This window comes from Abrus precatorius, unplaced genomic scaffold, assembly GCF_003935025.1.
Source record: "Abrus precatorius isolate BTA unplaced genomic scaffold, Abrus_2018 Scaffold2, whole genome shotgun sequence".
NCBI lineage: Eukaryota > Viridiplantae > Streptophyta > Magnoliopsida > Fabales > Fabaceae > Abrus > Abrus precatorius.
In genome coordinates, this window is record NW_020874362.1 from 37,253,348 (window position 1) to 37,279,271 (window position 25,924).

The 25,924-nt window shown below is 31.3% G+C and overlaps 5 protein-coding genes and 1 non-coding gene across 9 annotated transcripts; 3 read left to right on the forward strand and 3 right to left on the reverse strand.

Moving 5' to 3' along the window:
- Positions 1 to 386: 386 nt before the first annotated feature.
- Positions 387 to 6,698, forward strand: LOC113857587 (U6 small nuclear RNA (adenine-(43)-N(6))-methyltransferase). 3 transcript variants are annotated; one of them, XR_003503270.1, is made up of 10 exons: positions 399 to 680; positions 984 to 1,189; positions 1,273 to 1,681; positions 1,784 to 1,988; positions 2,905 to 3,012; positions 3,092 to 3,238; positions 3,325 to 3,394; positions 4,473 to 4,539; positions 4,644 to 4,733; positions 6,619 to 6,698. XR_003503270.1 is itself a non-coding variant. In XM_027489633.1 (9 exons), exons 1-9 carry the CDS (start codon positions 460 to 462, stop codon positions 4,669 to 4,671), a joined length of 1,437 nt encoding a protein of 478 aa, XP_027345434.1. In that variant the 5' UTR covers positions 389 to 459; the 3' UTR covers positions 4,672 to 4,893. The 3 variants fall into 3 exon arrangements, 2 of the variants coding, with proteins under 2 accessions (XP_027345436.1, XP_027345434.1); XM_027489633.1 differs by lacking the exon at positions 6,619 to 6,698 and having other exon boundaries at positions 389 to 680; positions 4,473 to 4,515; positions 4,644 to 4,893; XM_027489635.1 differs by lacking the exons at positions 2,905 to 3,012; positions 3,092 to 3,238; positions 6,619 to 6,698 and having other exon boundaries at positions 387 to 680; positions 4,473 to 4,804.
- Positions 6,607 to 9,652, forward strand: LOC113858567 (glycine-rich RNA-binding protein 4, mitochondrial). 2 transcript variants are annotated; one of them, XM_027491264.1, is made up of 5 exons: positions 6,607 to 6,623; positions 6,692 to 6,819; positions 8,855 to 8,923; positions 9,037 to 9,143; positions 9,227 to 9,652. In XM_027491264.1, exons 1-5 carry the CDS (start codon positions 6,607 to 6,609, stop codon positions 9,362 to 9,364), a joined length of 459 nt encoding a protein of 152 aa, XP_027347065.1. In that variant the 3' UTR covers positions 9,365 to 9,652. The 2 variants fall into 2 exon arrangements, with proteins under 2 accessions (XP_027347065.1, XP_027347064.1); XM_027491263.1 differs by lacking the exon at positions 6,607 to 6,623 and having other exon boundaries at positions 6,650 to 6,819.
- A 5,144-nt stretch (positions 9,653 to 14,796) lies between these two features.
- On the forward strand, positions 14,797 to 17,124 carry LOC113859144 (polygalacturonase At1g48100-like). Its single transcript, XM_027491961.1, has 6 exons — positions 14,797 to 15,207; positions 15,585 to 15,752; positions 15,874 to 15,918; positions 16,014 to 16,221; positions 16,320 to 16,401; positions 16,620 to 17,124. Exons 1-6 carry the CDS (start codon positions 14,797 to 14,799, stop codon positions 17,122 to 17,124), a joined length of 1,419 nt encoding a protein of 472 aa, XP_027347762.1.
- A 3,229-nt stretch (positions 17,125 to 20,353) lies between these two features.
- LOC113860079 (1-Cys peroxiredoxin) lies at positions 20,354 to 21,492 on the reverse strand. Its single transcript, XM_027492704.1, has 4 exons — positions 21,375 to 21,492; positions 21,120 to 21,268; positions 20,696 to 20,839; positions 20,354 to 20,599 (listed from the first exon to the last, which is right to left on the reverse strand). The coding sequence occupies exons 1-4, from the start codon at positions 21,490 to 21,492 to the stop codon at positions 20,354 to 20,356; spliced, it is 657 nt and encodes a 218-aa protein (XP_027348505.1).
- A 632-nt stretch (positions 21,493 to 22,124) lies between these two features.
- Positions 22,125 to 22,197, reverse strand: TRNAE-CUC. Its single transcript has one exon. It is a non-coding gene; the product is annotated as a tRNA-Glu (tRNA).
- Positions 22,198 to 23,923: 1,726 nt separating this feature from the next.
- On the reverse strand, positions 23,924 to 24,415 carry LOC113859981 (RING-H2 finger protein ATL74-like). Its single transcript, XM_027492622.1, has one exon. The coding sequence runs from the start codon at positions 24,413 to 24,415 to the stop codon at positions 23,924 to 23,926; it is 492 nt and encodes a 163-aa protein (XP_027348423.1).
- Positions 24,416 to 25,924: the final 1,509 nt, after the last annotated feature.

Here is a 25,924-nt window from a genome sequence, read left to right on the forward strand (position 1 = left end):
ATTTTCTAAGTCTGTAAATTATTTAAAAAATGTATAAATAAATTTTTATATTTAAAAAAAAATTACAAACCGATTCTTAAATCTTTAAGATAATTTTTGAAAAAAAAATGTAATTAGAGTTTTACAGTTTTGTTAAATTATAAATACTTAATTAAAAAATTTAAATGATTCAAAAAAATTATTAAATAATTACGTTAATTAAAAACATGATTCTTGTCCTATTTAACTATTTGTAATTAAATCTATATACTTACTGATAAAAATGAAAAATCCTAAAAGTAAAATTATTTAAAAGTAATTTAAAAATTCAACAACCTAATTACACACTATCAAAATGTGAAAACTTTTTTTAGAATAAATACACGGCCTTGAACATGTCTATGACCATGTGTGCCATAGCAAATTGGTAGCTGTGAGTGTGGTTTCTCTGCTTCCCATTCCAAAATCGTGAATGTGGAAATGGGTGGAAGCAAGAAGAGGAAGAGAGCCACCATTCACCCCAAAAACAAATATTCAGAAAACCCACCAGACTTTGCTCTATTGGCTTCTCTCTACCCTTCCTTCCACCCTTTCCTCCGCAACTCCCATCGCCACACTCACACCACCATCGATTGGACCGATTTCAACGCCACTCGCGAACTCACTCGTGTCTTGCTTCACTATGATCACGCTCTCACCTGGTACTTGTGCCCCACCTTTTTTTTTTTTAATACTTTTGTAGTTTAGGATACCCGTTTATTAATTAATTCATGGATTTCAAAAATTCATTTTTTACTTTTTATTGTTATCCGATAGTTTTGTTGTTTTAGTCTCTGAATTAAAAAAAAAAACTTTTTTTATTTCTTATACTAATGTTTTTATTAATTCGGAATAAATATAAGTATAGGAATATTAAAGGTATATTTTAACCCACGAACCCCAAATTTGAATTAATTGTACTTAGCAGTTGCATTTGTTTAGTATTGACGTTTATGAATTTGTAGGTGGATTCCTGATGGACAGCTCTGTCCTACTGTGCCCAACAGGTCTAATTACATTCACTGGCTTGATGATCTTCTCGCTTCTGAGATCATTCCGAATAGCATCACAGATGGGGGTAAGGTGAAGGGGTTTGATATAGGAACTGGAGCAAATTGCATATACCCTCTTCTTGGTGCATCTCTTCTGGGATGGAGTTTTGTTGGATCAGGTATGTTGTGTTTGGAAATGTGGTTTTGTATGGTTTTGTAACTGCTATGAAAATCAAAATTTTGATTTGGTTAAATGGTGCAGATGTGACTGATGTTGCTATTGAGTGGGCAGAGAGAAATGTTAATAGTAATCCACATATTTCTGATCTGATTGAAATTAGAAGGGTTGAAAGCAATGGAAGTGCTGCCTGTGTGGAACGTTTGCATGTTGAAGAGTCAGTTCATAGTGGAAAGATAGCTTTGTGTGAGAATATTGATGCAGAGAATAAGAATTATAATGGACCTCCTGTTCTTCTTGGTGTAGTCAGGGATGATGAGAAGTTTGATTTCTGCATGTGTAATCCACCGTTTTTTGAAAGCTTGGAGGAAGCTGGACTGAATCCCAAAACCTCTTGTGGTGGGACTTCTGAGGAAATGGTTTGCCCTGGTGGTGAGAGGGCCTTCATTACTCGGATTATTGAAGATAGTACTGAACTGAAGCATAGTTTTCGGTATTACTGTTTGTATATGAAATGTCATTCCTGTTACTTTTTGTATTAAGTATTGGTTTGCTTGTAATATATTTGTGCTCATTCATTTCAGTTTGTTTGTAGGTGGTTCACTTCAATGGTAGGTAGAAAATCAAATCTCAAGTACCTTATATCTAAACTTTGGGAGGTTGGAGTTGCCATAGTGAAGACAACTGAATTTGTCCAAGGCAGGACATCTCGATGGGGGCTTGCTTGGTCTTTCTTGCCTCTGGTGCAGAAGTCATCAATTTCTTTGCTCGAGAAGAAAAATATGTCCTTCATGCTTGAGGTGTAGTATACTAGTATCTATTTTACAGTTTCTAACTGGGTATTGTTTTCTAGATGACAGAAACAGACATATTTGAAATTGAACATTATTACATGTCAGTGAATAAATAATTTCAGTATTATTCTTGGAGCAATCGTCGTTCCCAGTACATTATCTGGCAAACGAAGATAATAGAATTATTGAGAACATAATTAATATATTTTGTGGTGCGACTTAAAGTGGTTATTAGATTACTGAGAAGCTGTAATTCAAACTATGCTATGAATTACACACTACTCCTTTAGTAAACAAATACTAACTGATGAAGGCATAACGTCCCCTAATACACATTATTCCTGTATTAAAACAAACACAATATAGCATAACGGTCATAGAGGCACAACATCTTGAATAAACCTTCCGAATGGTTTCTGGTTATGATTCAATGTATCATACCCAACATGTGTTCCATCAATATGTATAGAAGCGAACTTGAAGAGACTTCCTTCTACATGGAAGGGCAATTAATGAGATTGAAAGCTTGTCAACTAAGTTGGAACAGGAAGGCAGTCTTTCTAGGATGATATTTGGGGATATGTGACACCTTGTATGGGAACTTTTTTCCACTAATGAGTGAATGTAACGGTCATCCTTTATCTATTTAAGTACAACAGAAATTTTCTGATTCCCTGCACACTTATAGTTGAGTGAGCATTTGGTTCTTGTTAGTGTATTCATCCTTGGCATTCAAGGTTGTCAGGTGGGAAATCCAATCGCTTTGTTTGTGTTTTCCAGTATGAAAGAGATCTTCAATTATATGAAGTGAAGTGCATGTTGAGTGCCTTGAGATAGTTACCAATTGCACCCATAATATATAGTTTTGTATGCCGTCTCTTTTGGTTTCCTCCTGATATGATGTGACAAAACAAATGTTTAGGGTCTTCAACGTCAACATGGTGCCATTAATGTGTTGGAAGCTGTCAAATCATACTTTGCTTCTAATGGCCTATCCTGTACATTGAATACCTCCTCTTTCACTGTGGATGTAAGACTAGTCACTCTAAGTCTCAGATTCTGATTGAATTCCCTTGTAATGAATATTAAGCTTGATCACATTTTAATAGGTTCTTGCATCAAAAGATGACTGTGATTCAATCTTGAAGAATGAATTACCCATTATCCACAAATCCATCAATTGTCAACCTTCAAGAGAGACATCTAATGGATCAAGCTTGAATTTCTCTTTTGATAGATTATGCTTTCGTATATCGGTATGCTTGTATTCTTTGTTGGCTTAAAAAATTATTTTAATTGGCAGAATATACATTGATCTTGCCCTATTTATTCCATCCTACAGGTTTTTCAGCAAATCCCTGGGACACTGTTGGTGAAAGGTTCATTACAGGACAGGAATAGCCCATCATCAGGTTTTTTCTCCAACCTGCATTTACAATTTCAATTTTCCTATTTGGATGAGAGACAAGCAAACATAGATAATGTTGTATCTTCTTTTGTTTGGCTGAAGAGAAAATAAAGAGAAAAAAGTTGGCTTTTAGACATAAAATTCAAAATTTTCTCTCCTCCTTGTTTGGTAGCTATGAGGGGGGAGGGAAAGAAATAGAGTGGAAGATTAAAACTTCCCTTGTTTTGGATGCTCCATGGAGACGGGAGGGAGGGATGTTTTTTGTGCCTCCAAAATTGAAGGAAATGAATAGTAAAAGGGTGGAGGGGAGGGGGTAACACAGGGTTTTTTTTTATTTTTATAAATATTAAAATTATATAGAAATTATAAAAAATAAAAATAAATTTTTTATCAAGAATTTAAAAAATTAAAAAATTTTAACTCAATTTTAAACTTTAATAACTATTTTTAATACAACTCAATTATTTCTTTTCACACTTTTTTACTCATCCAAACAAGTGGAAAGAATTTTTTATCATTTCCTTCCTTATTATTTTAACCCATTCAAACATTAAATATTTTCTACTCTTCCACTCTATCTCTCATCCTCTTATTTCTTTTATCTCTATTCTTTCTTTTCTATTTTACCTTGCATCCGAACATACCATTAATAAAAATTTCAACTTTTTTTTCCTCTCCATTTTCAAAACTCTGAAACCGATGGTAAATGTCTTTTTCATTAGTTTATTATCATTTTAGTTAACAGCTGACTCTAGAAATAGCTTTGGTGTAATGTGCTCTTTGCCTGCTCTTTAGAGATATATCCTTTTTGGCTAAGTGAAATAATAAATATTATGAATATGGGTTTGATGTGCATCATAAAATAAACATTATCAGTCTAATTATTTTCTCACCGGTTAACTGAAAATTTCTGCCTTTTTTATGCACATTGACTCCCCACATGCCATACTATTTTCCATATGTATGTATACATGGGTTCCTGCAGTTGATATGTTGATAATTGCAATGGTTAAGTTCAAGTGGTAATGCCTCAACTAGAACGAGTGAATTAATAATTTAGTCATGGCTTGTTTTCTTTGCAGGAGCATTGTCAGTGATTTTCCAAAAACTGGAAGAAGCTTTGAGGTGTAAATTTTGTACCAAATCAGTGTAGGGTTTTTGATTAGTTGATTTATTGTTTGGGATAGTGACAGGATATGATGTGGGATGTTGAGAAGTTTGAGTGCTAATTTTTGGGGTCATGATTTGTATAGAAAGCAAGGAGTGATGGGGCAGTTTTGATGTGAAGAGGAAGTGAAGGGCTACAATCATCTCCGGAGGCAATATTGCTCAAGAAATTTAGGGTAGATCATGCATATATTATATTTTGTTTACCAAACCAGTAATAATCATTCAATTTGTTTGAAAATTGTGCTAATGGGACCCTAATTTAAAAACGATTTTTCTAATGTGTAAAAATAGATTTTTTTTTATTAAAAATAAAAACATTTAATACATTTTTTTTATAATAATTTAAAATATTTAATAAGATAGATTAAATGCCTTTTAACATATGTACAAGCGCTCTTGTATGTGCACGCAATATGCTTCTAAAATTGATTTTATGATGTCGATTTGTATCCAATTTATATATAATTTTGGCTTGCTTTTAAATAGTTTCATTACTTTTTACCAGTTTTATAATTGTTTGGGTTAGTGACTTTGATCAGTTTTCTATCTAATCGTTCGAATTGATGACTTAGGTCATCACCAATGAATCACTTCTACGAATATTTTATTGTTATATAAATTTTATTATATTATTTAGATGTTTACTTTTAAATTTATTTAATGTAACATTTATTTTTATGATTATAAATTTATTATTTTTATTAAAAATATTTCTATAATGTTGACATATTATATGTCATGAATTATTTTCACCATATTATATGCGTTTGATTCCACTTGTTTAGGAAAAGATATTTATTTTCATTCCAACCGAAGATATTTATTTTTATTAGCTTTTTGAGAAATTTTTTAAAATAAATATTGTTTTTTTAAAAAAAAAAGGTATCAATGTAAATAAGAAAATTTATTGAATATTGATTGTAAGGAAATTGTTCTGGATGTTTTAATTTTGTAATGCGAATGCTATATTTGTGTTTGTTACTTTTACTTCGAGAGTCTTGTTAATCATCTTTTTAATTTGTAGCTTTAAATGGTATTATTAGATCAAAATTATATTTGAACATGAGAGATAAATGATTATAAAATTTTGAAAACTCTGATTTAGATGAAGAAAACAATTTGATTATTTTTATTAATATTTTTATACTTCTTCGAAGTGACTTGTAGCTGGGTATTGAAAAAATTAGTTGTGTATATAAATTAGATTGATAATTTCTTTATAAATATTGTTAATTTTCTCTGTTTGTAACATGACTCGGAATTCTATAAAATAATTATTAGAAATTTGTTTTAATATTTTACTTTTTATTTTAGATAAAATATTATAATTTATAATATTAATTTTATATCAACTAGATAAAAAATTGGATGTATTTATTTTTGTGATTATGTAATTTTACAATATATTTAAATATATTTTAATTAATACTTCATATTATATTGTAAAAAAATGTGAAATGTTTTTTAATTAACTAAAGTGCAGGTAATATAGATGGACACAGAGACTTAGTTATCTCAGGGAGTATGGAAATGACTATAAGTTGTTGTTCAGTAAGTATGATGACAAGCACAAGTAATTTTTAAAACGTGAGTATAGGAATGAATTCGTTTCTATGTAACTTTCTTTAACAAGAGAACTTTAATAAGAATTATTTAACTTAACAGGTTTTTATAAATATTAAATTTTATAAATCTAGCCATTAAATTAAAAATTTTTTAAATAAATTTAAATTTATAAAAAACTATATAGATAAAAAAAATTAATTAACAATTTATTACATAACCTTATTTTAATATTTAATATATATTTTTGAAAAATATAAATGAATATTTATTGTAAAGTTATATTTTTACAAACGTATGATTTTTTAGGACTTAATATAATATCATCCTATTCAAAATTTGGATTAACGATAACTTAATTTCTGCTAAAAAATAAAATATGAAAACTAAAAGTGGAAGCCTAAAAATAAAATAAAACATTAATGTCTTTAACCAAGAGATTAGATACAAGTGAAGCAACACATGATTGATATATTATTGGCTATGCGCACAAAGCTTGTGTTTGTTTTCTCCCAGACGAGGTTGTGTTGTGTTAGTCGTTTGCTTTGAGTTTGATGATGGAGATGAGCATGTTGGCTTCGTTCCCTGGTTACACAAAACCCTTTGCAATTGCAAGAGTAAACCCTTATCTTCCTAAGCTCAGGGCATCTTCTCTGCGCCATGACTACCCCCTTGCAAGCAAAATTATTGTTAAAAGTAATGTCAATTCTTCTCTTTTATATACATGTCTAAGTGTGTGTTTGACGCATGCCCATCTCCTTCCCAATTGAGCTTGTCTTGTTTGACCCTTTTTGGCATTTAAACGGTTTAGAACATGCTCCTTTTATCCCTTTTTCCTCATAAAGTTGCAATTTTTATGCCAAACCTTTCCACCCAAGACGATGCATACAATGTGGTGATGTGGGTAATATGCGGAAGAAATATAAATAGATTGGTTTTTTTGCATCAATTATAATCTCTTTAGGACTCTTGTTTCACTTATGGGTACCAAAGTCAGTTTAGTTGTCAACCGCAATCTACCACTGCCAGCTCAATGCAGTTTATGTTTCAAAAAAGTATAGGCAGATGAATGTTAGTTCATCTGAAAGATTGAATGTTTGAAACGGATATTTGGCGAAGAGGTTGTTTGGAAACCAGGAAAAATGGTCAATATCTTGTGTTTTTCTGAGATTGTTAGAACGTTTTTAGATTGCCCCAGATGGATTTTTTATTATATGTTAGCTCTGGATCTAGATATAAGTGAGGCAAATGGATGCAACAAAATGATTAAATTGTTTGATCAGTGCTTATAGTTGTCTGCTGATTGTTACACGCTGTACATATATTTGCATTTAACCTCTAGGACTTGCATTATTAAAGGAATTGAATTGGTGAGTATCAAATCCAACCTTTTGTTCTTTTGCCAACTCAAGTTTCAAAGATAATTTAACAAACAAAGCTATCATTCATCATGGGATTGAAGTTTGAACATGGTAATATAATGTCTATGAACATCACCTGAATTGTATCATGTCCATATGGACTCTGGTTTGAGTTTGCTTCACTATGTTCATTGTTTTCTTTCTCACCAAAATTGAAAGTTTTACAAAAAAAAAAAAATATATTCCCTGTCATTTTCCATTTTAAAAACAGCGACAGAGAAGAACAATTACACAATGACTATGGAACAAAAACACTGGAGCTATAGGAAAGCAGTGTTATAATGTTCATAGTGCTGGATATCCCTATATAGTTCCCAAGTCTGTTACTTTTACTGCCTGAAGTTTATCAAAAGGGAAAAATACATTATCATCTCCTGTGCAAAGGAGTACAATTCTGATTGCCAAACATCTTGTCGCTTCTCACTATTCACTTTTGAGACTTCAGGATGATGAGGGTTGTAAACTTGTAAAGGTTTTAAATGTAATTTGATTTCAAGATTGTGGCATATTAAGATGGTGAAAAGTGTTAGGTTTCAATAATGATTTATGGTTTTCTTCCTAGCCTCTCAGTGGCTGGAAATTTTTGTAGCAATTTTCATCTGAATGATAGATGTGTTTTTCTAGCCTCTATGAAGGACGAAAAGGGGGGTGGGGGGTATTCTTGTTAGAAGGTATGCTTGCTTTTACGTCGATTTCTTGCTATTCTTTTGTGTTCTGTGCTTGTTTTCTCTGTTTCTGTCCTTATGGTACTGGTACTAAGTTCTTAAATAATAATAATAAGAATCACTTTCCTGGTGTCTCTAATTCATAAATGACAATACAAAATTGCCTATTACACAGTCATGTCAATGATGATATTGCATTCATCTATTTATCTGAGATAGCAAATTAACATCATACTGATCTGCTGTGCAGACTAAGTTTTGATTTTAATGCGACAAATTAACCAAGCTTTAACTATATGATATTATGTGCTTTGGACTTCTAAACCTACAAGTTCCAGTAACATGCTAGAAACTTTTGTTCCAAAGCACTAGCATCCATCCAGATAGCTAAAAAATAAACTTGTCTTGTTGATTGACTGATTGACTTAATGTACATCACCAAACTACTGAAAGCCTCTTCTTGCCCATATCCTGCCTCTCAGATGATAATTTATGTAGTTCTTTAATTTATCAGTGATTAGTCCGTATACCTGCATGCCCTTTTAATATTTTTCTTTTCTGATGTCTGCACACCTTGGAGCACATTATTCTTCCTTTAATTACATTTTTTTAAATGAAGTTCTACTTGTTCTTATTTGGAGGCAGATTTACCATACTCTACCGGTGAGACCACTTTGCAGAAGGAATTTTCAAATTTTGGCAAGATAGCTGAAGGTATATGCATGGATTTTCTCAATATTCATAATAGTGTTGGACTTAGTGGTTTACATAGTGGCTTTTAGTACTCAAGCTCATGCCTCGAGACATGTATTTTATGTGTGCTGCAGTGAAAATGGTTAAAGATGCAAGTACGAAAAAATCTAAGGGCATTGCTTTTATTCAATATACATGCCAAGATGAGGCTATGCTTGCACTTGAAACCATGGATCAGAAGGTTCAAACATCTTTATACTATCAACCATAACGCTGACAATTGAATGTTCCCTTTTTAATTTGTTTCCTGTCCATTTTCTACAGGATTTTTATGGTCGAAAAATCTATGTAGAAATTGCAAAACTGGGTTGGGATGAATTTGGTGCACCCCCTAGGGCCTCAGGACCCCCAAAGAAGTGGGATTTGCCAGAGCAAGGGGAGGTGGTGGATTGCTGGTACTGATCGTAATTGAGTGAAGCTGTAGAAGAAGAGAAAATGTTGGAACTATCAAGTTATACAATGATAGCTATAGGTGTGATGGAACATTATATTTTAGTGATATTGAAGCAATACTATAGTTCATGGTACTCTTCATTTTGACATAAAACTGAAGGTGTCTTTTGAAAACCTGTTCCTTTTGACCAATATGTGGAGCTCCTGCAACAACAATTTTACTGTACATATAAGACACCAGTGAATTTCATTCAGTAGTTTTTGAGTTACTACTCTACATTTGAATGAAATTGTCATAGAACAGAAATTTTATTTCCTTTGCTCGGAGTGGCTTGGACCATCTTATTCTATCATTGTCCAATTGAGTGCACTCAGTGCTTACATAACCTTGATTCTGAAATTTGACAGATTGTCATGTTTTGTTTGCTCTAGAACCTTAAACTAGATTTGCTTCTTGACCTAAAATGTTGCTTCTCATAGAGATGCAGGCAATATATGGATCATGCTTCGATTGTAGTGCAACTAGAAATAGTTTTGTCTCTTCATTTGGTCGGAATAGAATGATTGACACCTGAAACATGCAAAATATAACAGCTATAGAAAACTAAATGGTGATCAGCATTGATGATTTTTTATATATTAACGATAAAATATGGAGTTTTTATCTAATGATTCAAACACGCTTCGATTGTATGTCACATAAATAATGCATACACGTAAAGTTCTTTAAGGTATGATGATAAAAATAATAAAGGTTTAGAGTAATGTAAAGTTTTATCCGTCTTATTGTTATTATTCTTTTTTTTAAGCTTTTAATCAATTTAAGAAATGGACGAACACTGTACAGTATACTGTTGTAATAAACATGAACTATAGAGCCAGGCTTATATATATTTAGAGTCGGCAAAATAAGTTTGTTCAACTATGCTGAACTGGTTTTGTTCGATAAAATAAAAGAATTAAACTTTAAGTCTGAATTAAATTTGGATTTTTTAAACTTGATTGGATAAAATCTAATGCAGATTAAATTTATAAAAAATCACTTTAGTCCTTTTGAGCATTACTTAGTCTTTTTTAATGTGATAGACCTAACATTGTGTTGCATACTCAATCCAGAACCGAAAACTGCATATTTATGTTGGATGAGAGGTTCTCAGCCTTTAATGAGTCTTCACTCCAAAATTTATGGACCAAATTTCAAATTTAGTCTCAGATTCTATGCCTAATTTAAATCGGAAAATTGACAAAATATCTAGATATCAAAGAGATAAGACAACTGCATCTTTAATTTTAGACAAATATTGCCTTTTCGTTTTAGCATTTTTACAGTGCACAACACACTCACACACAGATCAATGCCAACATCGCTGTGGCAGCCTTCAGTAATCCGCAGGAGAAAGAGTTCCAAATTAGTCTGTATTTTGATTACTTTTTAAAAATAATGTTAATAATTAATTATATATATAATTGATCATATTAAAAAATGTTATGTTTATTTATATTAAAAATAATATTTTAAGATTTATTTTGTTTGGATTATTTAAAAGTATTTTTAATGATAAAATTATAAAAGGGAATACGAGTAATAATTCATTTTGAATTTAAATTGTGAAAAAGAAAATAAAAAAGTTAAATTAAAACTAAATGCTAGTTATAAGTTTCAAAATTGTGTTTGTCATAAATAAAGAACAATTTCTTATGTTGGGATTATATATTTTTTTTATTGTAATCCAAATTATCAAACACATGTGAATAATAACACCAATAATTTCAATCTTTTATGAATCAAAATTGGAAATAGTTTAATCCAAGCATGCTCTTATCAACTCAGAAAGCTAGCAAGATCAAGTCAAGTACCATGTGTCTTAAAACCATAGATCAAATAAGTAGGGAAAAGAAATGATGTGATGAAAATTGTCAAGAAAAAGTAGTACAATTTTAAAAATGTTAAATTTAGCTTGTCAATATCTTCCATCATGTGCATGTATTTGTGCTTGAATTGGAATAGGTGCCTGTGAAGCTGGAACACCTAGCAGCCAATTCCGGGTGTATGCCTATGTTTGATTAGAACTATGATTATGACAAATGCATCAATTATTAATTAAACTTAAAATAATGGGTTATGGACAAGGTCACTGAACCAGTCATCTGTTTTATTCCTCACAATTCAATTCATACATACGCTGTCCTCATCAGTGTCTCACTCATTAGAAAAGAATCCCACAACAAATCTATTAACTCACTTAACTTTTTTAATTAATCCCCTCCCATAGTCCGTGACACACCCAAGAACAAGAGACACCAACACGTGAAAGAGAGTTTTAAGTCTCTCTTTTATTGAGCCAATAATAAATTTATTCAATTAAAAACTATAGGTCTTGTTAATCAATATCATTAAAATAATCAATTAATAAAATAATTATCATACTACATGGATTTACAAACAATATTTTAAATACAAATTGTGTAGGAGCTTTAAAACTTTGATGCGTGACTCTCTGGACCCATGAATAATGGGGCCACTCATGAAGCAAAGAACCAGTAACTTCGCGAGTGAAGCGCGCGAAGGTGTGGCCATGCCACGTGTCTAGTCTGAGAACCACACACTGGCAACTGCGTAGGGCAACAAAATGTGGACCTAGAATCGCTTTCATCACAAACTTTTCTGAGTTTGTGTTTGATTTTGGAATTCTCACTTTTCTCTTTCTCTCACCCGTGAGACTACACACACGTGACAAGTTCAGACAAACACGCATGCATGCATGCATGCATGCTAAACAATTCCACTTTCTTTGTCCAAATCTTATCCCTCTATAAAACCCTCTTCACACTTCAAGTTTTACTATGCAACGTTCATTCTTTTTTCAAGTTTGCTTACGTATACCAAGTCACAAATTGCACGTCAACTCCATTGCCTTTGCATGGTTACAGAAACTTCCTGAACTCAAAGAAAAGTGGGATAACAAATACTCATAATCAGGTGAAGTCACGTAGTCCTATTTCCTCTCTTAATTTGTTTGCTTGATTGGTCACATAATTAAGAGATGGATAGAACCATAGAAGGACGGGTCATATAGTTTCTAAAAGGGTCACTCTCTGTGTGTCAATGGGTCTATTTTTGTTTCAATATTTTAAATTGCGGTTGTGGAAACCTTTAAAATCATTATATTATGAAAGATTTAAAGATAAATGAGACAAATTCAACAATAATTGTTGCAACAATATAATTATAAATACCTGTAGAACCTTAATATTGTGATTATAATTGAAGTTGCGGACCACAAATTGAAACCTTTCTTTGTATCCTTTTGGCATTTAATCAAACATGAATTGATTCGACCCGTGAATGGGTTAATTGGATTGTCCCACCTAATATATGCGGCCTACACAATTTCATGGCCACAAGGAGCTAAACAACAAAAAAGAGTCACGGGTTGGATTGCTTTTACATCAACACCATATTCACTCAATTTGTTACTTCTATTTTAAATTCATTTCCGTGCCACACTATAAATGAATGATCACTCTCTCAAAGCCTACGTGTTCACTTATGAGTCATGTCAGAACAGAACAAGCAAATATTTTGGCATAACAATGTGAATAAGTGCAATAGGATAATTCAATATGATGTGTGTGATTAATATCAAGCCTCAGTTGCCTTAAAATTTCGTAGAATGCCTTGAAGATGAGGTCATATTAAACATCTTAATCCGAAGTAAGTTAATTAATTTTGCTAGCATGAGAAAGTTTCTAGTACATAAGATGAAAAGATAAATTTTGTTTAACTAAAGTTGGATTGGTGGTTGTGATTCATTAGAAAGGTTAATTGGTTGTATATCATCTGTTCGATCATCATGCTTTGCTTTCTTGAATTGCTCACAATCTGCTACTGTTTACCGATCTAGACCTATCAACTTATAGCTATATTACACGTGCAATATGCTGCTTAGTACTACAGATTTTCAGAATCAGAAGCTGCGTTTGTCGGTTGGCTTTTTCTTAGGAAAAACTCACAGAAACCTGTTACATGATTGGACAAATAGATTAAAGACACCTGTTTTTAGAATTTTTTTTCTTGGAAAATATATACACATGGCTTGTTCATTCTTTTTTCAACTAAAAAAAATCACCGTCTCTTAAGGGTCAAATATATTTTGTCTCGTTATCACATTATTCTTTTAGTTTTACATATTAATATTCAGCTATAGCATCACATCTAAAGAATTATAAGAGACGGTTAATTAACCCTTATAAGCAAACAGAAATTTCTTTCTACGTCCTCTTTATTTTTATTTTAAAATTTTCCCATTAGTCCTCTTTCTACCTCATCTTAATTAGTGCACTCATTTTAGAACTGAGTCCATGCATAAGTATTTCATTTATTTCCTTAAGCTAGAGAAAATTTAATTAGATGAAAAAAAAAAAGGAAGTACAGTTGTTGTTAGCACGATTTTCTAGAGACTTTGGGCCTCACAATAGCTCCACGTCTTAAAATTGTTCAATTTACAATTTTTTAACGTCTTAAAATTCTGAAAAAAAAATGTTACACCTAAACTATATTTTAGTATTTTTTATTTTAAAGAATATTTTTGAAATGCGTAAATATAAAAAGATTAAAAAAATAAAAATAATCGTATACAACATCACATACAATGTTAATTTTAAAATATTTAAATAACATAATTCTAAAATTCTGTTCCAATCTTGAGCTCATATATTTGAGAAGGAATTACTCTTTCTCACGTACAAATTCATCCCTATAGAGGTAGGTATAAAATTTTGAGGGTGTGAAAAAAAAATTAAAATTCACAAATAAGAATAATGATAAGTCAACTGGAATGCAACAAGCTAGAGAGAAAATGCATTAGAAACGGGACAGCAAAAAATTAACCTTCTTACTTCAAAGAAAAATAGTGATGTCAGATAATAAATAAAAACAAAATTGAAGTACAGTAGTTTAGTTATTTTAGCATCATTTTTTAATTAAAATTAAAACCTCAATTCAATAATCAGCTCAACAAAAAGTAACCTTAAAAGTGATTAGAGAGGTTAAATTTCAATTTTAATCAAACATCTAAAGAACTGATCCAACAAATAAATCCTGTCAGAGTCACTAGACATCCAAAAGCGCCCAACCATTTCCTTGGCACTGGTACTTTTAATCAACATGGACTTGACACGTGGCATCCTGTTATACTTTGAGAACTCATTCATGTTGGATCATATGAGTTTGAGTATAAATATAAGATGGTCCTTGCTAGGCCAATTAGCCATTCTTCCTTCTTCCATTTCAATCTCATTCATTTATCTATTTCTGAAGTTGAAGTTTTTGTCTATTCACAGAAACAACTTTGCAACATTTTGTGGTTCTTTACACATTGCCACATACATACATACATATTGTTGGTCCAAAGTGAAAAATTCAGAGACTTGAACTCCACATGGAACTCATAATTCGTGTGTTTTTTATTCTCTGGATTACCTTGACACTCTTCAACCATAATATGGAAAATGTGGAAGGAAGATACCACTATCACACCAAGCAGAATAAAGCTTCCTCTGTTTTTAACCCTCCTGTTGATTCTTCCACTGACCCTCCTTCAAATTCTCCCACTGTTCCTTCTGACCCTTATCCAAATGCTCCTCAAGGTTCCCCTTTGAACTGTGTTTTTGATGTAAGGTCCTTTGGAGCTGTTGGAGATGGTTCAACTGATGACACACCTGCATTCAGAGCAGCATGGAAAGCAGCTTGTGCTGTAGATTCTGGTGTTCTTCTTGCTCCAGAAAATTACAGCTTTATGATCACTTCAACTATATTTTCAGGTCCATGCAAGCCAGGATTGGTATTTCAAGTAAGAACGATTATTGAATGGCCATGCTCATCACATCGCATTAGTTTTTTTGTTCGATACCCTCTTAAGTAAGATGTGAGAGATGTTAATATTAACCACTCAATCTTAGATATGGTTAAGATTAGTTTTATTTAAATATAATCTTTACCATTTATGTTAAACTCATGTTTGGTAGTCTCTATTTTGAAGAAATAATCGATTCTAAAAAATAAGCAATTATTTTTCAAAAGTAATCCGTTACCAAACATGTTATAATATGATTGAATGATCAAGATTAACTTCTCTCACCTTTCATCGCGGTGTTACATGATACACTTGTTCTATAGATATACAGATAGATAGATTTGAGTTTACTAACCGGGTAGAAATATAACTAGGTGGATGGTACACTCATGGCACCAGATGGACCAAATTCTTGGCCAGAAGCAGATAGCCGAAATCAATGGCTTGTGTTTTATCAACTTGACCAAATGACTCTTAATGGTACAGGAACCATAGAAGGCAATGGAGACAAGTGGTGGGATCTCCCTTGCAAACCTCACAGGGTAATCATTTTCTCTTGTCATTACCAATACAATCACCCTGTCATTCTCCTTTTCATATTATTGCTGTATTCATTTGAAGTTGAATGAAACCATACTAAATGCTACTTAATGGCACTTTCAGGGTCCCAATGGAAAGACTCTGTCAGGACCATGTGGTAGTCCTGCGGTGAGTAAACTATTCTTCAAAATTTAACTCAAGCATTAACTAAATGTGTATGTATTTTTAACTGTCTTACCATTGTTTTTCTTTTTTGTTTATAGATGATACGGTTCTTCATGAGCTCCAATTTGAAGGTGAATGGGCTTAAAATTGAAAACAGTCCTCAGTTTCACATGAAATTTGATGGCTGCCAAGGAGTACTGATAGATAAGCTGTCTATTGCTTCACCAAAACTCAGCCCCAACACAGATGGAATCCATGTAGAAAACACCAAAGATGTTGGGATATATGACTCCATGATAAGCAATGGTATACAGTTAAACTTCATAGTACTTTGGTTCTATACTACATTTCACTAATTCTTACTTATGCAAGATGTTCTGCTTATAATAACATGATTTGAACAGGTGATGATTGCATTTCAGTTGGACCCGGATCTGCAAATGTGGACATAGCCGGTGTAACTTGTGGTCCTAGCCATGGGATTAGGTCCGTTGCAGAATCTTCTCCTTTGTTGATGATTAATAAAAATATGTGTCAAGTGACGCTCGTTAAATTAAAAGTGAAAAATTAAAAGTGAAATCCACATTATTTTTGTGATTTGATTATAAATTTTAACTAATAAAGAGTGTGTTGCTAATTTCTCTTGTGAACTTCTCTCTGGTGCTAATTTCAGCATGTCTCACTTAGTGTATTGTTTTCTACAGCATTGGAAGCCTTGGAGTACACAATTCCCAGGCATGTGTCTCAAACTTAACTGTTCGTGACAGCATCATAAGGGAGTCAGAGAATGGACTCAGAATCAAGACATGGCAAGGTGGGATGGGATCTGTGACAAGCTTAAGATTTGAGAACATCCAAATGGAGAACGTTGGAAATTGCATCATCATAGACCAATACTACTGTTTATCAAAGGAATGTCTAAACCAGACTTCAGCTGTGCATGTTAATGATGTATCCTACAGGAACATTAAGGGTACTTATGATGTGAGAACTGCTCCTATTCACTTTGCCTGCAGTGACACTGTTGCTTGCACAAACATAACACTCTCTGAGGTTGAGCTTTTCCCATTTGAAGGAGAATTACTAGATGACCCTTTTTGCTGGAATGCTTATGGGACTCAGGAGTCCTTGACTATACCTCCAATTAATTGCTTAAGAGAAGGTGACCCTGAGACAGTAGGTGATCTTTCTGAATATCAATGCAGTTAAAGATATTACTTTAAATTTGGTTTCTTAGATAGAAGATATATATCATATATCTATATATACTACACGTATAGAATCTAGATAACTATTATTATAAGTTGATGATTTCGGGTATGTTTTAGGATTCGTCCCTATTTGGGTGTATTATTCCCATATTGTGTGATGAGATGCAGAATTTGGTCCATTTTTGGACCTACACTGTAATAGCTTGACTGAACATTTACATATTATATGGCTAAAATAATATACGATTTTTGTTCCTTAAATTTATCATATATTTCTTTTTTTTGTTTTTATCTAAACTTATTTCAGATTTAATATTTAACATACATATATAGCATCTATTATACGATGGTATATTACACAAATGACTGGTGCATTAGAATGTGCTTTCACTATCTTCTATTTTTCGGTGTTTGGTACTGCTATACTTGCTACAAATACATATATACAAGCTTAACTGATTAACCTTACACTCATGAGAATGTAACCTCTGGCTCTAAACTCTTCATGGAAGCAAAATAAAAAATTAGAGTTGCATTACTTCGGTTTATCTTTAATTTGTCCTTCGGCTTTGCAAGAGTCTGAATTAGTAATAAGAAAAGACAGTGTTACTTTAGTTTGTACTCGTAATAAATTGTATATATATTTTTTATATTAGAGTAAATCATCAAAAATTGAAGTGTATCAAAACAATTCAATCAATAAATATTTGTTCTTGTTTCTTCTAAGTTTATCTTCTTTCTCTGCACTCTGCCTTCATAAGCATAGAAAACTCATTCCTCTGTTACTAGTTTCCATATAAAACAAGGAGCCAAACAAATTTTCATTATATTATAGTTTATATCATCACTTTTTTTTACATATTTATATGCTAATAAAATCAAATGTTGAAAATGAAATTATCACAAAAAGTATGATTTGAACTTATTCATAAAAAATATCTGAAATCAGATTATGTGAGGCAGTAAATGTATTCGCAGAAGTTAAATCCAAATTCAACATCTAAATGTTGAGAAAGAAAAATACATTAGAGTCCATAAATTTGACAAGTTATAATTAGAAAATGATATTTTTTTATAAATACTTTTTTAAAAAAGTAAATTGCTTTAATCTCCTTTCTATTTTAGGTTTCTTAAAAAAAAAAACTTGTTCATTTTCAAAACTTACACAAAATCCTCTCTATTTTAAAAATACAATATATATTATATTTTAATCTAATTTTAGTATTACATTTAACAAAATCGTTAGTCAATAGTCAACTGTTGTAAGAAACTCCTTGTATTTTTAAAGCCTCATACAAAAATATCTCTCATATTTTATAAATATCTTATAATTAAATCCATGTTATGATAAAAAAATTTAAAATTATTAAATACTTAAATGATTTTTTAAAAGAAAATTAGAGTAATATAAGAAAATGAGTAAGAAACTTAATTGATTTTACATATTTAAAATAATCAAAATGCTTTAAAAACAATATTTACGTGCTCCTAAATGATTTAATATGTGTTCTAAAATAGTTTTTATGGAATACCCGTCCTCGATAACAGCTAATTTAAAGAATTTTAATTATTTTAAAGATATAAAATTAATTAATTTAAATTTTTATAAGAAATTCAAAATAGAAGAAAAACTGAATAATTTACTAAAATTGATTAAAATATTTAGGGCAGAATTTTTGAAATAATCTTAATGTTGAGAACATTTATTAAAAAAACTATTAAAAATATCAAATAAATGCTAATAACATTCTAGAGACATTGATTAAAGAATTACAAATAAATTTCTACTTTATCAAAATAATAATAATAATAATAATGCATACCATTAGATTTCTAACGCAACTTTAATATAATTTTTAGTAATTTTTTATTAATTTCAAACATTGATTAGCAACAATTAATAAAATTTAAAATATTATTAATGCCTTTGTGTTATATAATATTAATTAAAATCAAATATATTATTAATATATTTCTACCATTATTTTTAATAATTATGAGAAGAAATTCATTTACTTCAAGATTATTATTTTTTTATAGACTGATATTTAATAATTCATTAGATAACTTTATTTTAATATACAATATATGTTTAAAATATAAATAAATATCACCTATAAAATTAGCTATATATAATTGTACAACTTATTTAAAATTTAACTTATATAACCATAAAAATATTATATAATTCAAGCAAACTAAAATTTAGTCCTGAAATAAGTAGATCTCTTTCCTTCTTATATATGTAACATCATTTTTAAAATTTTAAAATTAATTATTTAATTAATTTCTTTATAATTAAGAAGATCTTTAAGAATAAGGAAGCATAGAAGGTATAATTAAAAATTAATAACAAATAGCAGAGTATAAAATTAGAATAATTAGGCAGATACTAAAATGGATGGACGAGGTATGTGTACTGCTTTTGAATCAGAACCTTTGACCCTATTCTGTTTAATTTTGCGTCAGGGACTCTCTTTTTTTCAGGATAAAAACAGAATAAGGTATTAATAAAGGCTTTGACAGAAACATACGGTGACAGAACCAGGAAAACATGTGCAACAGCATCTAAGTATGTGATTAAAGGAAAATCCCTGCATGGACCTAGCTAGTGTTCAACAATATTTGTTGATATACTTCTATATTTAACAATACATAATATTTTCATTGGTCTTTATTTGATTATAGTGAGGGAGGTAAAATAAAGCCATGAACGAAGAATATAATATAAATCATCAGAAATTAATCCTCTTTTATTCTATACCTTTTTTTTCTATATGTGATCTGGTCACCAATGTTGAAGCAGTTGAATTCACAACTGAACACTCTGCAGCATCCTCAAGGATAAAGGACTTCATTAGCATATTTTATTTTACTTCCGTTTCTAAGATGGTTTTATATTTGCATTTCACCTTATCATCCTTAACTGCTTGGAAAATCAGTATCACGCAGGTAGCAGCATATGAAGCTCCACTATACTTTTGACCCCAAAAAGTAATTTAACAAAGTTGTAAAATTAAAACTTGCTTAAGGATTTTTAATTACATCATGATGAAAACCGCTTCTACAAAAGGATTCATTTGTATATATTTTATAAATATCAAGACAAGAAGCTAGCCATCACATACAAAAAGTGTAATTTAACTAGACATAGTTTGATTAGGGTAGACACTAGACAGCATTTGTGAGTTGGGAGAGCTGAAGAAGGCTCTCCTTGAAGCAGCACATCAAACTTCAGTGAAACGCATATATTCCTTCTCTGATGGGAGATCTACAGTCTCAAAACCTTGATGGAACATTTCTTTTGCTTGCTCATTTGTCACATCAGGTGAAATCACAACTGGGTCCCCTGGCTTCCAGTTTGCTGGTGTTGCAACCTTGAACTTTGAGGCCTTCTGCAATGACTCTATCACCCTCAACACTTCATCCATGTTCCTTCCAGTAGTTGCTGGGTACAGAAAACTGAGCTTGATCTGCAAGAACCCACCAATTGACATATTAGACCCACTACTCAAAGGAATGGAAAAAAAAGGCAGCAAATTCATTAGTTTAGTCAAAGAAAATTTCACCTTCATATCTGGGCCAACAATATGAAGTGCCCTGGATGGTAGGTTACCGGTGGAGTCTTTCCCATCAGGATCAACCATGTTGAGTAGCTTGATGATTTCTCTGCTTGGATCAGCTATGATTGGATAATCCACCTTAGCATCTGGCTGCATGCAACAAATAAACACACTTAGTACCCGTTTGGTTACCAAATAAAAAAAAAATCAATTTTCACGCTTAAAAATAAAAATACATTCGTTCCAATAAAAAGTATAATTAAAATCAATTTTAAGAAACCTCAATTAATTTCAACGATTCAAAATTATTTATATCCAATTAAATAATCAGACCTTTTAAGCCTGCCTTTATTTTCCATCAAATATGTATGTCTTCTATTTGAGTCTAATGTCAAAATAAACAAATAAATGTGAAAAGTTGGAAGCTCACAGTGTAGGCTTCAATGTCTTTGATCCACTCATTATGGGATTGAAGGTCATCACAAGACAAACCCAACAGCAAAACTCCTCGTTGATAAAACTCCTTAGAATACTGAGCCATCTTACCAAGCTCGGTGGTACACACTGGTGTGAAATCACCTAAATATACATGTACAATCATGCGTGCATGAAAAGAAGATCAACACGTAATTAAAAAACCATCAACATAGAGAATCCAATAGACACAACAAAACAATGACAATACCAGGGTGAGAGAAGAGGAGAGTCCAGCTATCAGCACAGAATTTGTGGAGTTTGATTCTGCCATGGGTTGTTTCAACTTCAAGATCAGGAATAGTGTCTCCGATGGTAAGGCCTGGCATTTTTTATGCAGAGAGATTCCTTATTTTCAAACCCTTCTTTTTCTTTTATGTGATATTGATCAGAATGTGTACTACTGAGATTATAAAGAAAGGAGAGTTCCTTGCATGAAGAGAACGTGGCATGTTAATAGCTATGGACGTGACTGTGCTCTTGCTTACATGTCATTGGAGTCCCACACTTTTCTCCACGTACACTCTACTTTTGACCTTTTGTTCTCACCATTTTTCTCGAACATAAAATCTTATTTTTCTTCTTTCGTCTAATTCATCTCCGTATGTTTTTACTTTCTAGATTCGATTCTTTTAGACTAAGAATACATGTAAAGTGAAAAAATAAAGGTTTAATTATCATTAATTTTGGTAAGTATATTTATAAAATATTTTAATAAATATTAAAGGTAGTTCAAAATTTGTTTTTTTTTATTATATATTGTATTCATTTCTTTACTTGAAAGAAGCTCAATCCTTCCTTACTTTCTGAGTGCCCTCATCCTTGTCATATCATCTTAAAAAAAAAGTTAAAAAAAAACACTTCATCTTCGTTAGTTTTAACTTTTTTGGATCCTGTCACTCTTTAACATGGTTTGAGTGTTCTCTTAATTTGTCATATCTGGTAAAAAAACAAAAAATAATTCCGTTGCCGGGACTTGAACCCGGGTCTCTCGGGTGAGAGCCGAGTATCCTAACCAACTAGACTACAACGGAGATATGATTGATGGACTGTTATTTACAATTTATTATAAAAGTTAGTGCTAATGAAATTTCTATGCCTTTTTCCATGTCATTTAAAAGTTAAAATAATCTTAACTATGATGAAATTCTGGTTTCGATATGCTAAGTAGTCTGCAGGATCCTTTTTGGTGTTTGTCATCTCCATTTGGCCATGCTGTCGGTTATAATGGGATTGTTTCAATTTCGTCATTATTGGTGTGTTGGGCTAAACGATTTATCTTATCTATGTTTTGTACAAATAAAAGTCGTCGATGAGTGGGAACTTCTTATGATTGTTGCCTTTTATCAAATTCAGCTGTAAATTGTACGTTTTTCTTGTTTTATTCTGATAAAGTCAAGAAATCTTAATCCACACAAAGTGACAGGATCAATGTGGCTTTATCACACACTTAGATATGTCGGAGAGAATATTCAGTTAGGAAGGAATATGTTTATGCATCTTTTCTTTTATTTTTATACATGCAATTACTATATATTTTATAAAAAATTTAGAATTTTTCTTTTAATTTTTTATGAAAATTAAAACAAGTCCTTGTATTTGTGAACTCTAAACATTTAAATATACTATATATACTTTTTATATTCTTAAATACTTATTCTAGAGTTGCATGAGAGATAATTGCTAATGTTATAATTACATCTCTTAGTTACTAACAAAATACCTTTGCTAATTTGTTGTCAACGATCACTTTGACTCATAATCCTTCTCATAATTAGTTGGTTAAATACGTCAATGAGTTCATTATCTATAGCTAATAGGCAAAGCGCATTTGTCCCGTATAGTAAACAATTTAAATTAAATCTGCATCGCTTTCTGCATAACCTCTTAGACAGAATTCATACTTGAGGACGAGGAGTAGTAGTGTAGATTTGTGATAATTAGATTATAATTAATCTATATACTAATAACTTAATTAAGAGAGTGCTAGTTGTTTTCTTGAAACTTTGGAATTATAACAAGGGGTGAACAACAAACCAGAATATTGTACATATGTGATTAAGGGTAAAAAATAATGTATTTTCATATTAAGGTTACTCAATATTAATAGATTTAAACAATTAGTTGTTTTTTTATTTGAAATTAGAAGTACTCCCTGTTAGGGGCTAATTAAAGAAAATTATTTAGAATAAGGTCGTGGTCTATTTTACATTGTTAATTAACAGTTGATATATTACTCCACCAACTATAACCATATATCACCGTTCTAAAGTGAAGGATGGTAAGCTAGCTAGACGCACGTTGACGTTTCTCCTTCTTCAAGAAATAAAACCTTTGCTCAAGAATGTTTTTTCAGCACTGGAAATTAGAAAAACTGGTGGTTTTTTTTTTTTTTTATGTGATTGTAATGTATTCAATGTCCTAGATTTTATCACATAGTATTATACATGATAAGATTAATGTGATGATATATGGACATGAATATCGATTTTGGTGTCACTGTGTTATACTTTAATTAGAAATATTATCCTCTATATGAAAAAAAAGTTACATAAATATGTTGTAACATCATACCATGTTTACTTTTTCCTTTAATTAAGAATATATTTGAATTTAGTTAAAATAGACACTCAAACTTAAGTGGAGAAAAGTTAAAGGAGGATTCATATACTAATCCAAACATCTTAATTAAATTGTAGCTTTACAAACAAGGCCTAGAAATTGATGTGCTCTAAAATAACTAGCTAGCTATTTAAATCACTAAGCTATGACAATATGCAAGGAGTGAACAGAATCATTAGACTTAAGTAGGTGTCTGCAAGTAGGACAAGAGGAATGAGATAGAAGCCATTTGTCTATACAAACAACATGGAAATAGTGGTTGCACTTGGGGAGGAACCTTATTTGGTCCCCGTCAGAGAACTCAGCCAAGCAAATGACACAATTATTATTAGAAGGTGAAGATGAAGAAGTAGAGTTGGTGTAAGTTGAGGTTGGCAAAGCAACCATTTCATTCCTTTTGAGCCCTGAATTGAGCCTACGAGAAGCAATCCATTGACAAGGTTGTGTGAGGACACGACCAGCACATTGAAACACACATTGTAACATAGTGTTAAGGCCAAGAGCACAAACAAAGGCACATAATATGGCTGCCACAAGAACCATCCAATCGAACCCACCAACTTGTGAAGGGTGATCATCATGTGTTGTGCTTATGCTTATGATGGGTGTGGGAGATTGAGTTTCAGCCATGGTGATGGAGAAGTGATTATGAGGAAATTTTGTAGATAATAAAGAAAGTGGGTAACATGGAGGGAACGACACATAGGTACACAAAACAATGACACAAATTACCCAAAGGGAATGAATGTTTTGTGGCCAAAGTGAAATTAATGGGTGCTTAAATAGATACGGTGGAGAAGTTGGTGGCATACATGGACATGTGATGAGGTGCTTACTTGATAATCCACTGCTCTTCCTTTTTCTATATGCGCTTCAAAGGAATGATAAAGCAAGTCATATCCTCATTTTGATTCCACTCTCAGTCGTGTCCTTTCATTTTTATTTTCTGATATTTGTTTAAGCAGAATGATGCGTGTCTATCGTCATTTTTATTAAACCAACTTTTACATATACTTTTTTAAATTATTAGTTTCATTAAGAGATAAAGAAGAGATTTTAAATAAAAAATATATTTTAACAAAATGTACGAAAGTGATGATACATATTTTTTTAAGTTTTTTAAAATAATGTTATGATACGACCTTTTTCTATAAATGAAACTTTTTATAAATTTTCAGCAAGATTAAGCTTAGTTAATTATTGGTATACTTTTTTAAATATAACTTTACCACATGTATAAATTTCTATATACTGATAAAGAGCTGCATATACTTTGAAATTCTTATGAATATAACAAGAAATAATGATTACAACAACTTACTCACTGTTAAGTAGAGTTGTATTTTTTTGAAAAAAAGTGTTTGTATTCTTTCAATTAAATTTGGTTAAAGTGGATTTTTTTGGTGTTCTTCACAGCGGTTAATATTTACATTTTTAATTAACTTTTTCCCCAAGTTGAATGTTCTTCAGCTAACCGGAAGTTGGTCATTTGGTCAGCCTTCAGCTTCTTCAAAATCATGGCCTAGAGTTCAATTCTAAGATAAAATTCGTTAGCATATAACTACAAAAAAATCTCTATATCATAATTTTCACTTAATTTACAAGATCAGTGAAGACCTACACTAACCTTTGAAACATAAATACAGTAAAAGTGTATACTATGAAGATTGAATTAAAAAAATATTACAGGAAAAAATTTCACTACGTCAAAAATGAGATGTAAGAGCAGTTTCACTTGAATTAAGAGAGTAGTTAATAGCGCTTTAAAATCACGTGCTATCTAATGTCTTTATTTTTAGAGAGCAGTTATTTAATCACTCTCAATATATATTTTGGAGAGCGGTTACGTGGTTAACCACTCTCAGAAGTTCACAAAAAGAGCAGTTAAGTGCGTAACCTCTCTATAAAATATAATACTTTGGAGAGCGGTTAAGATTGAATCGTTTTTACAAGTTACACTAAAGAGAGCGGTTGATAGGTTAACCGCTCTCTTCTCTCAAACTTATGAGAGCGGTTCAACTTGAATCGTTCTCTAAAGTTAAGAAACATTTTTAAATATTTTAATAAAACTGACATAAAACTTTTTTTTAGCACACCTGGTCAATTATACAGTATTCAGAACTAATGCAAATAGAATAT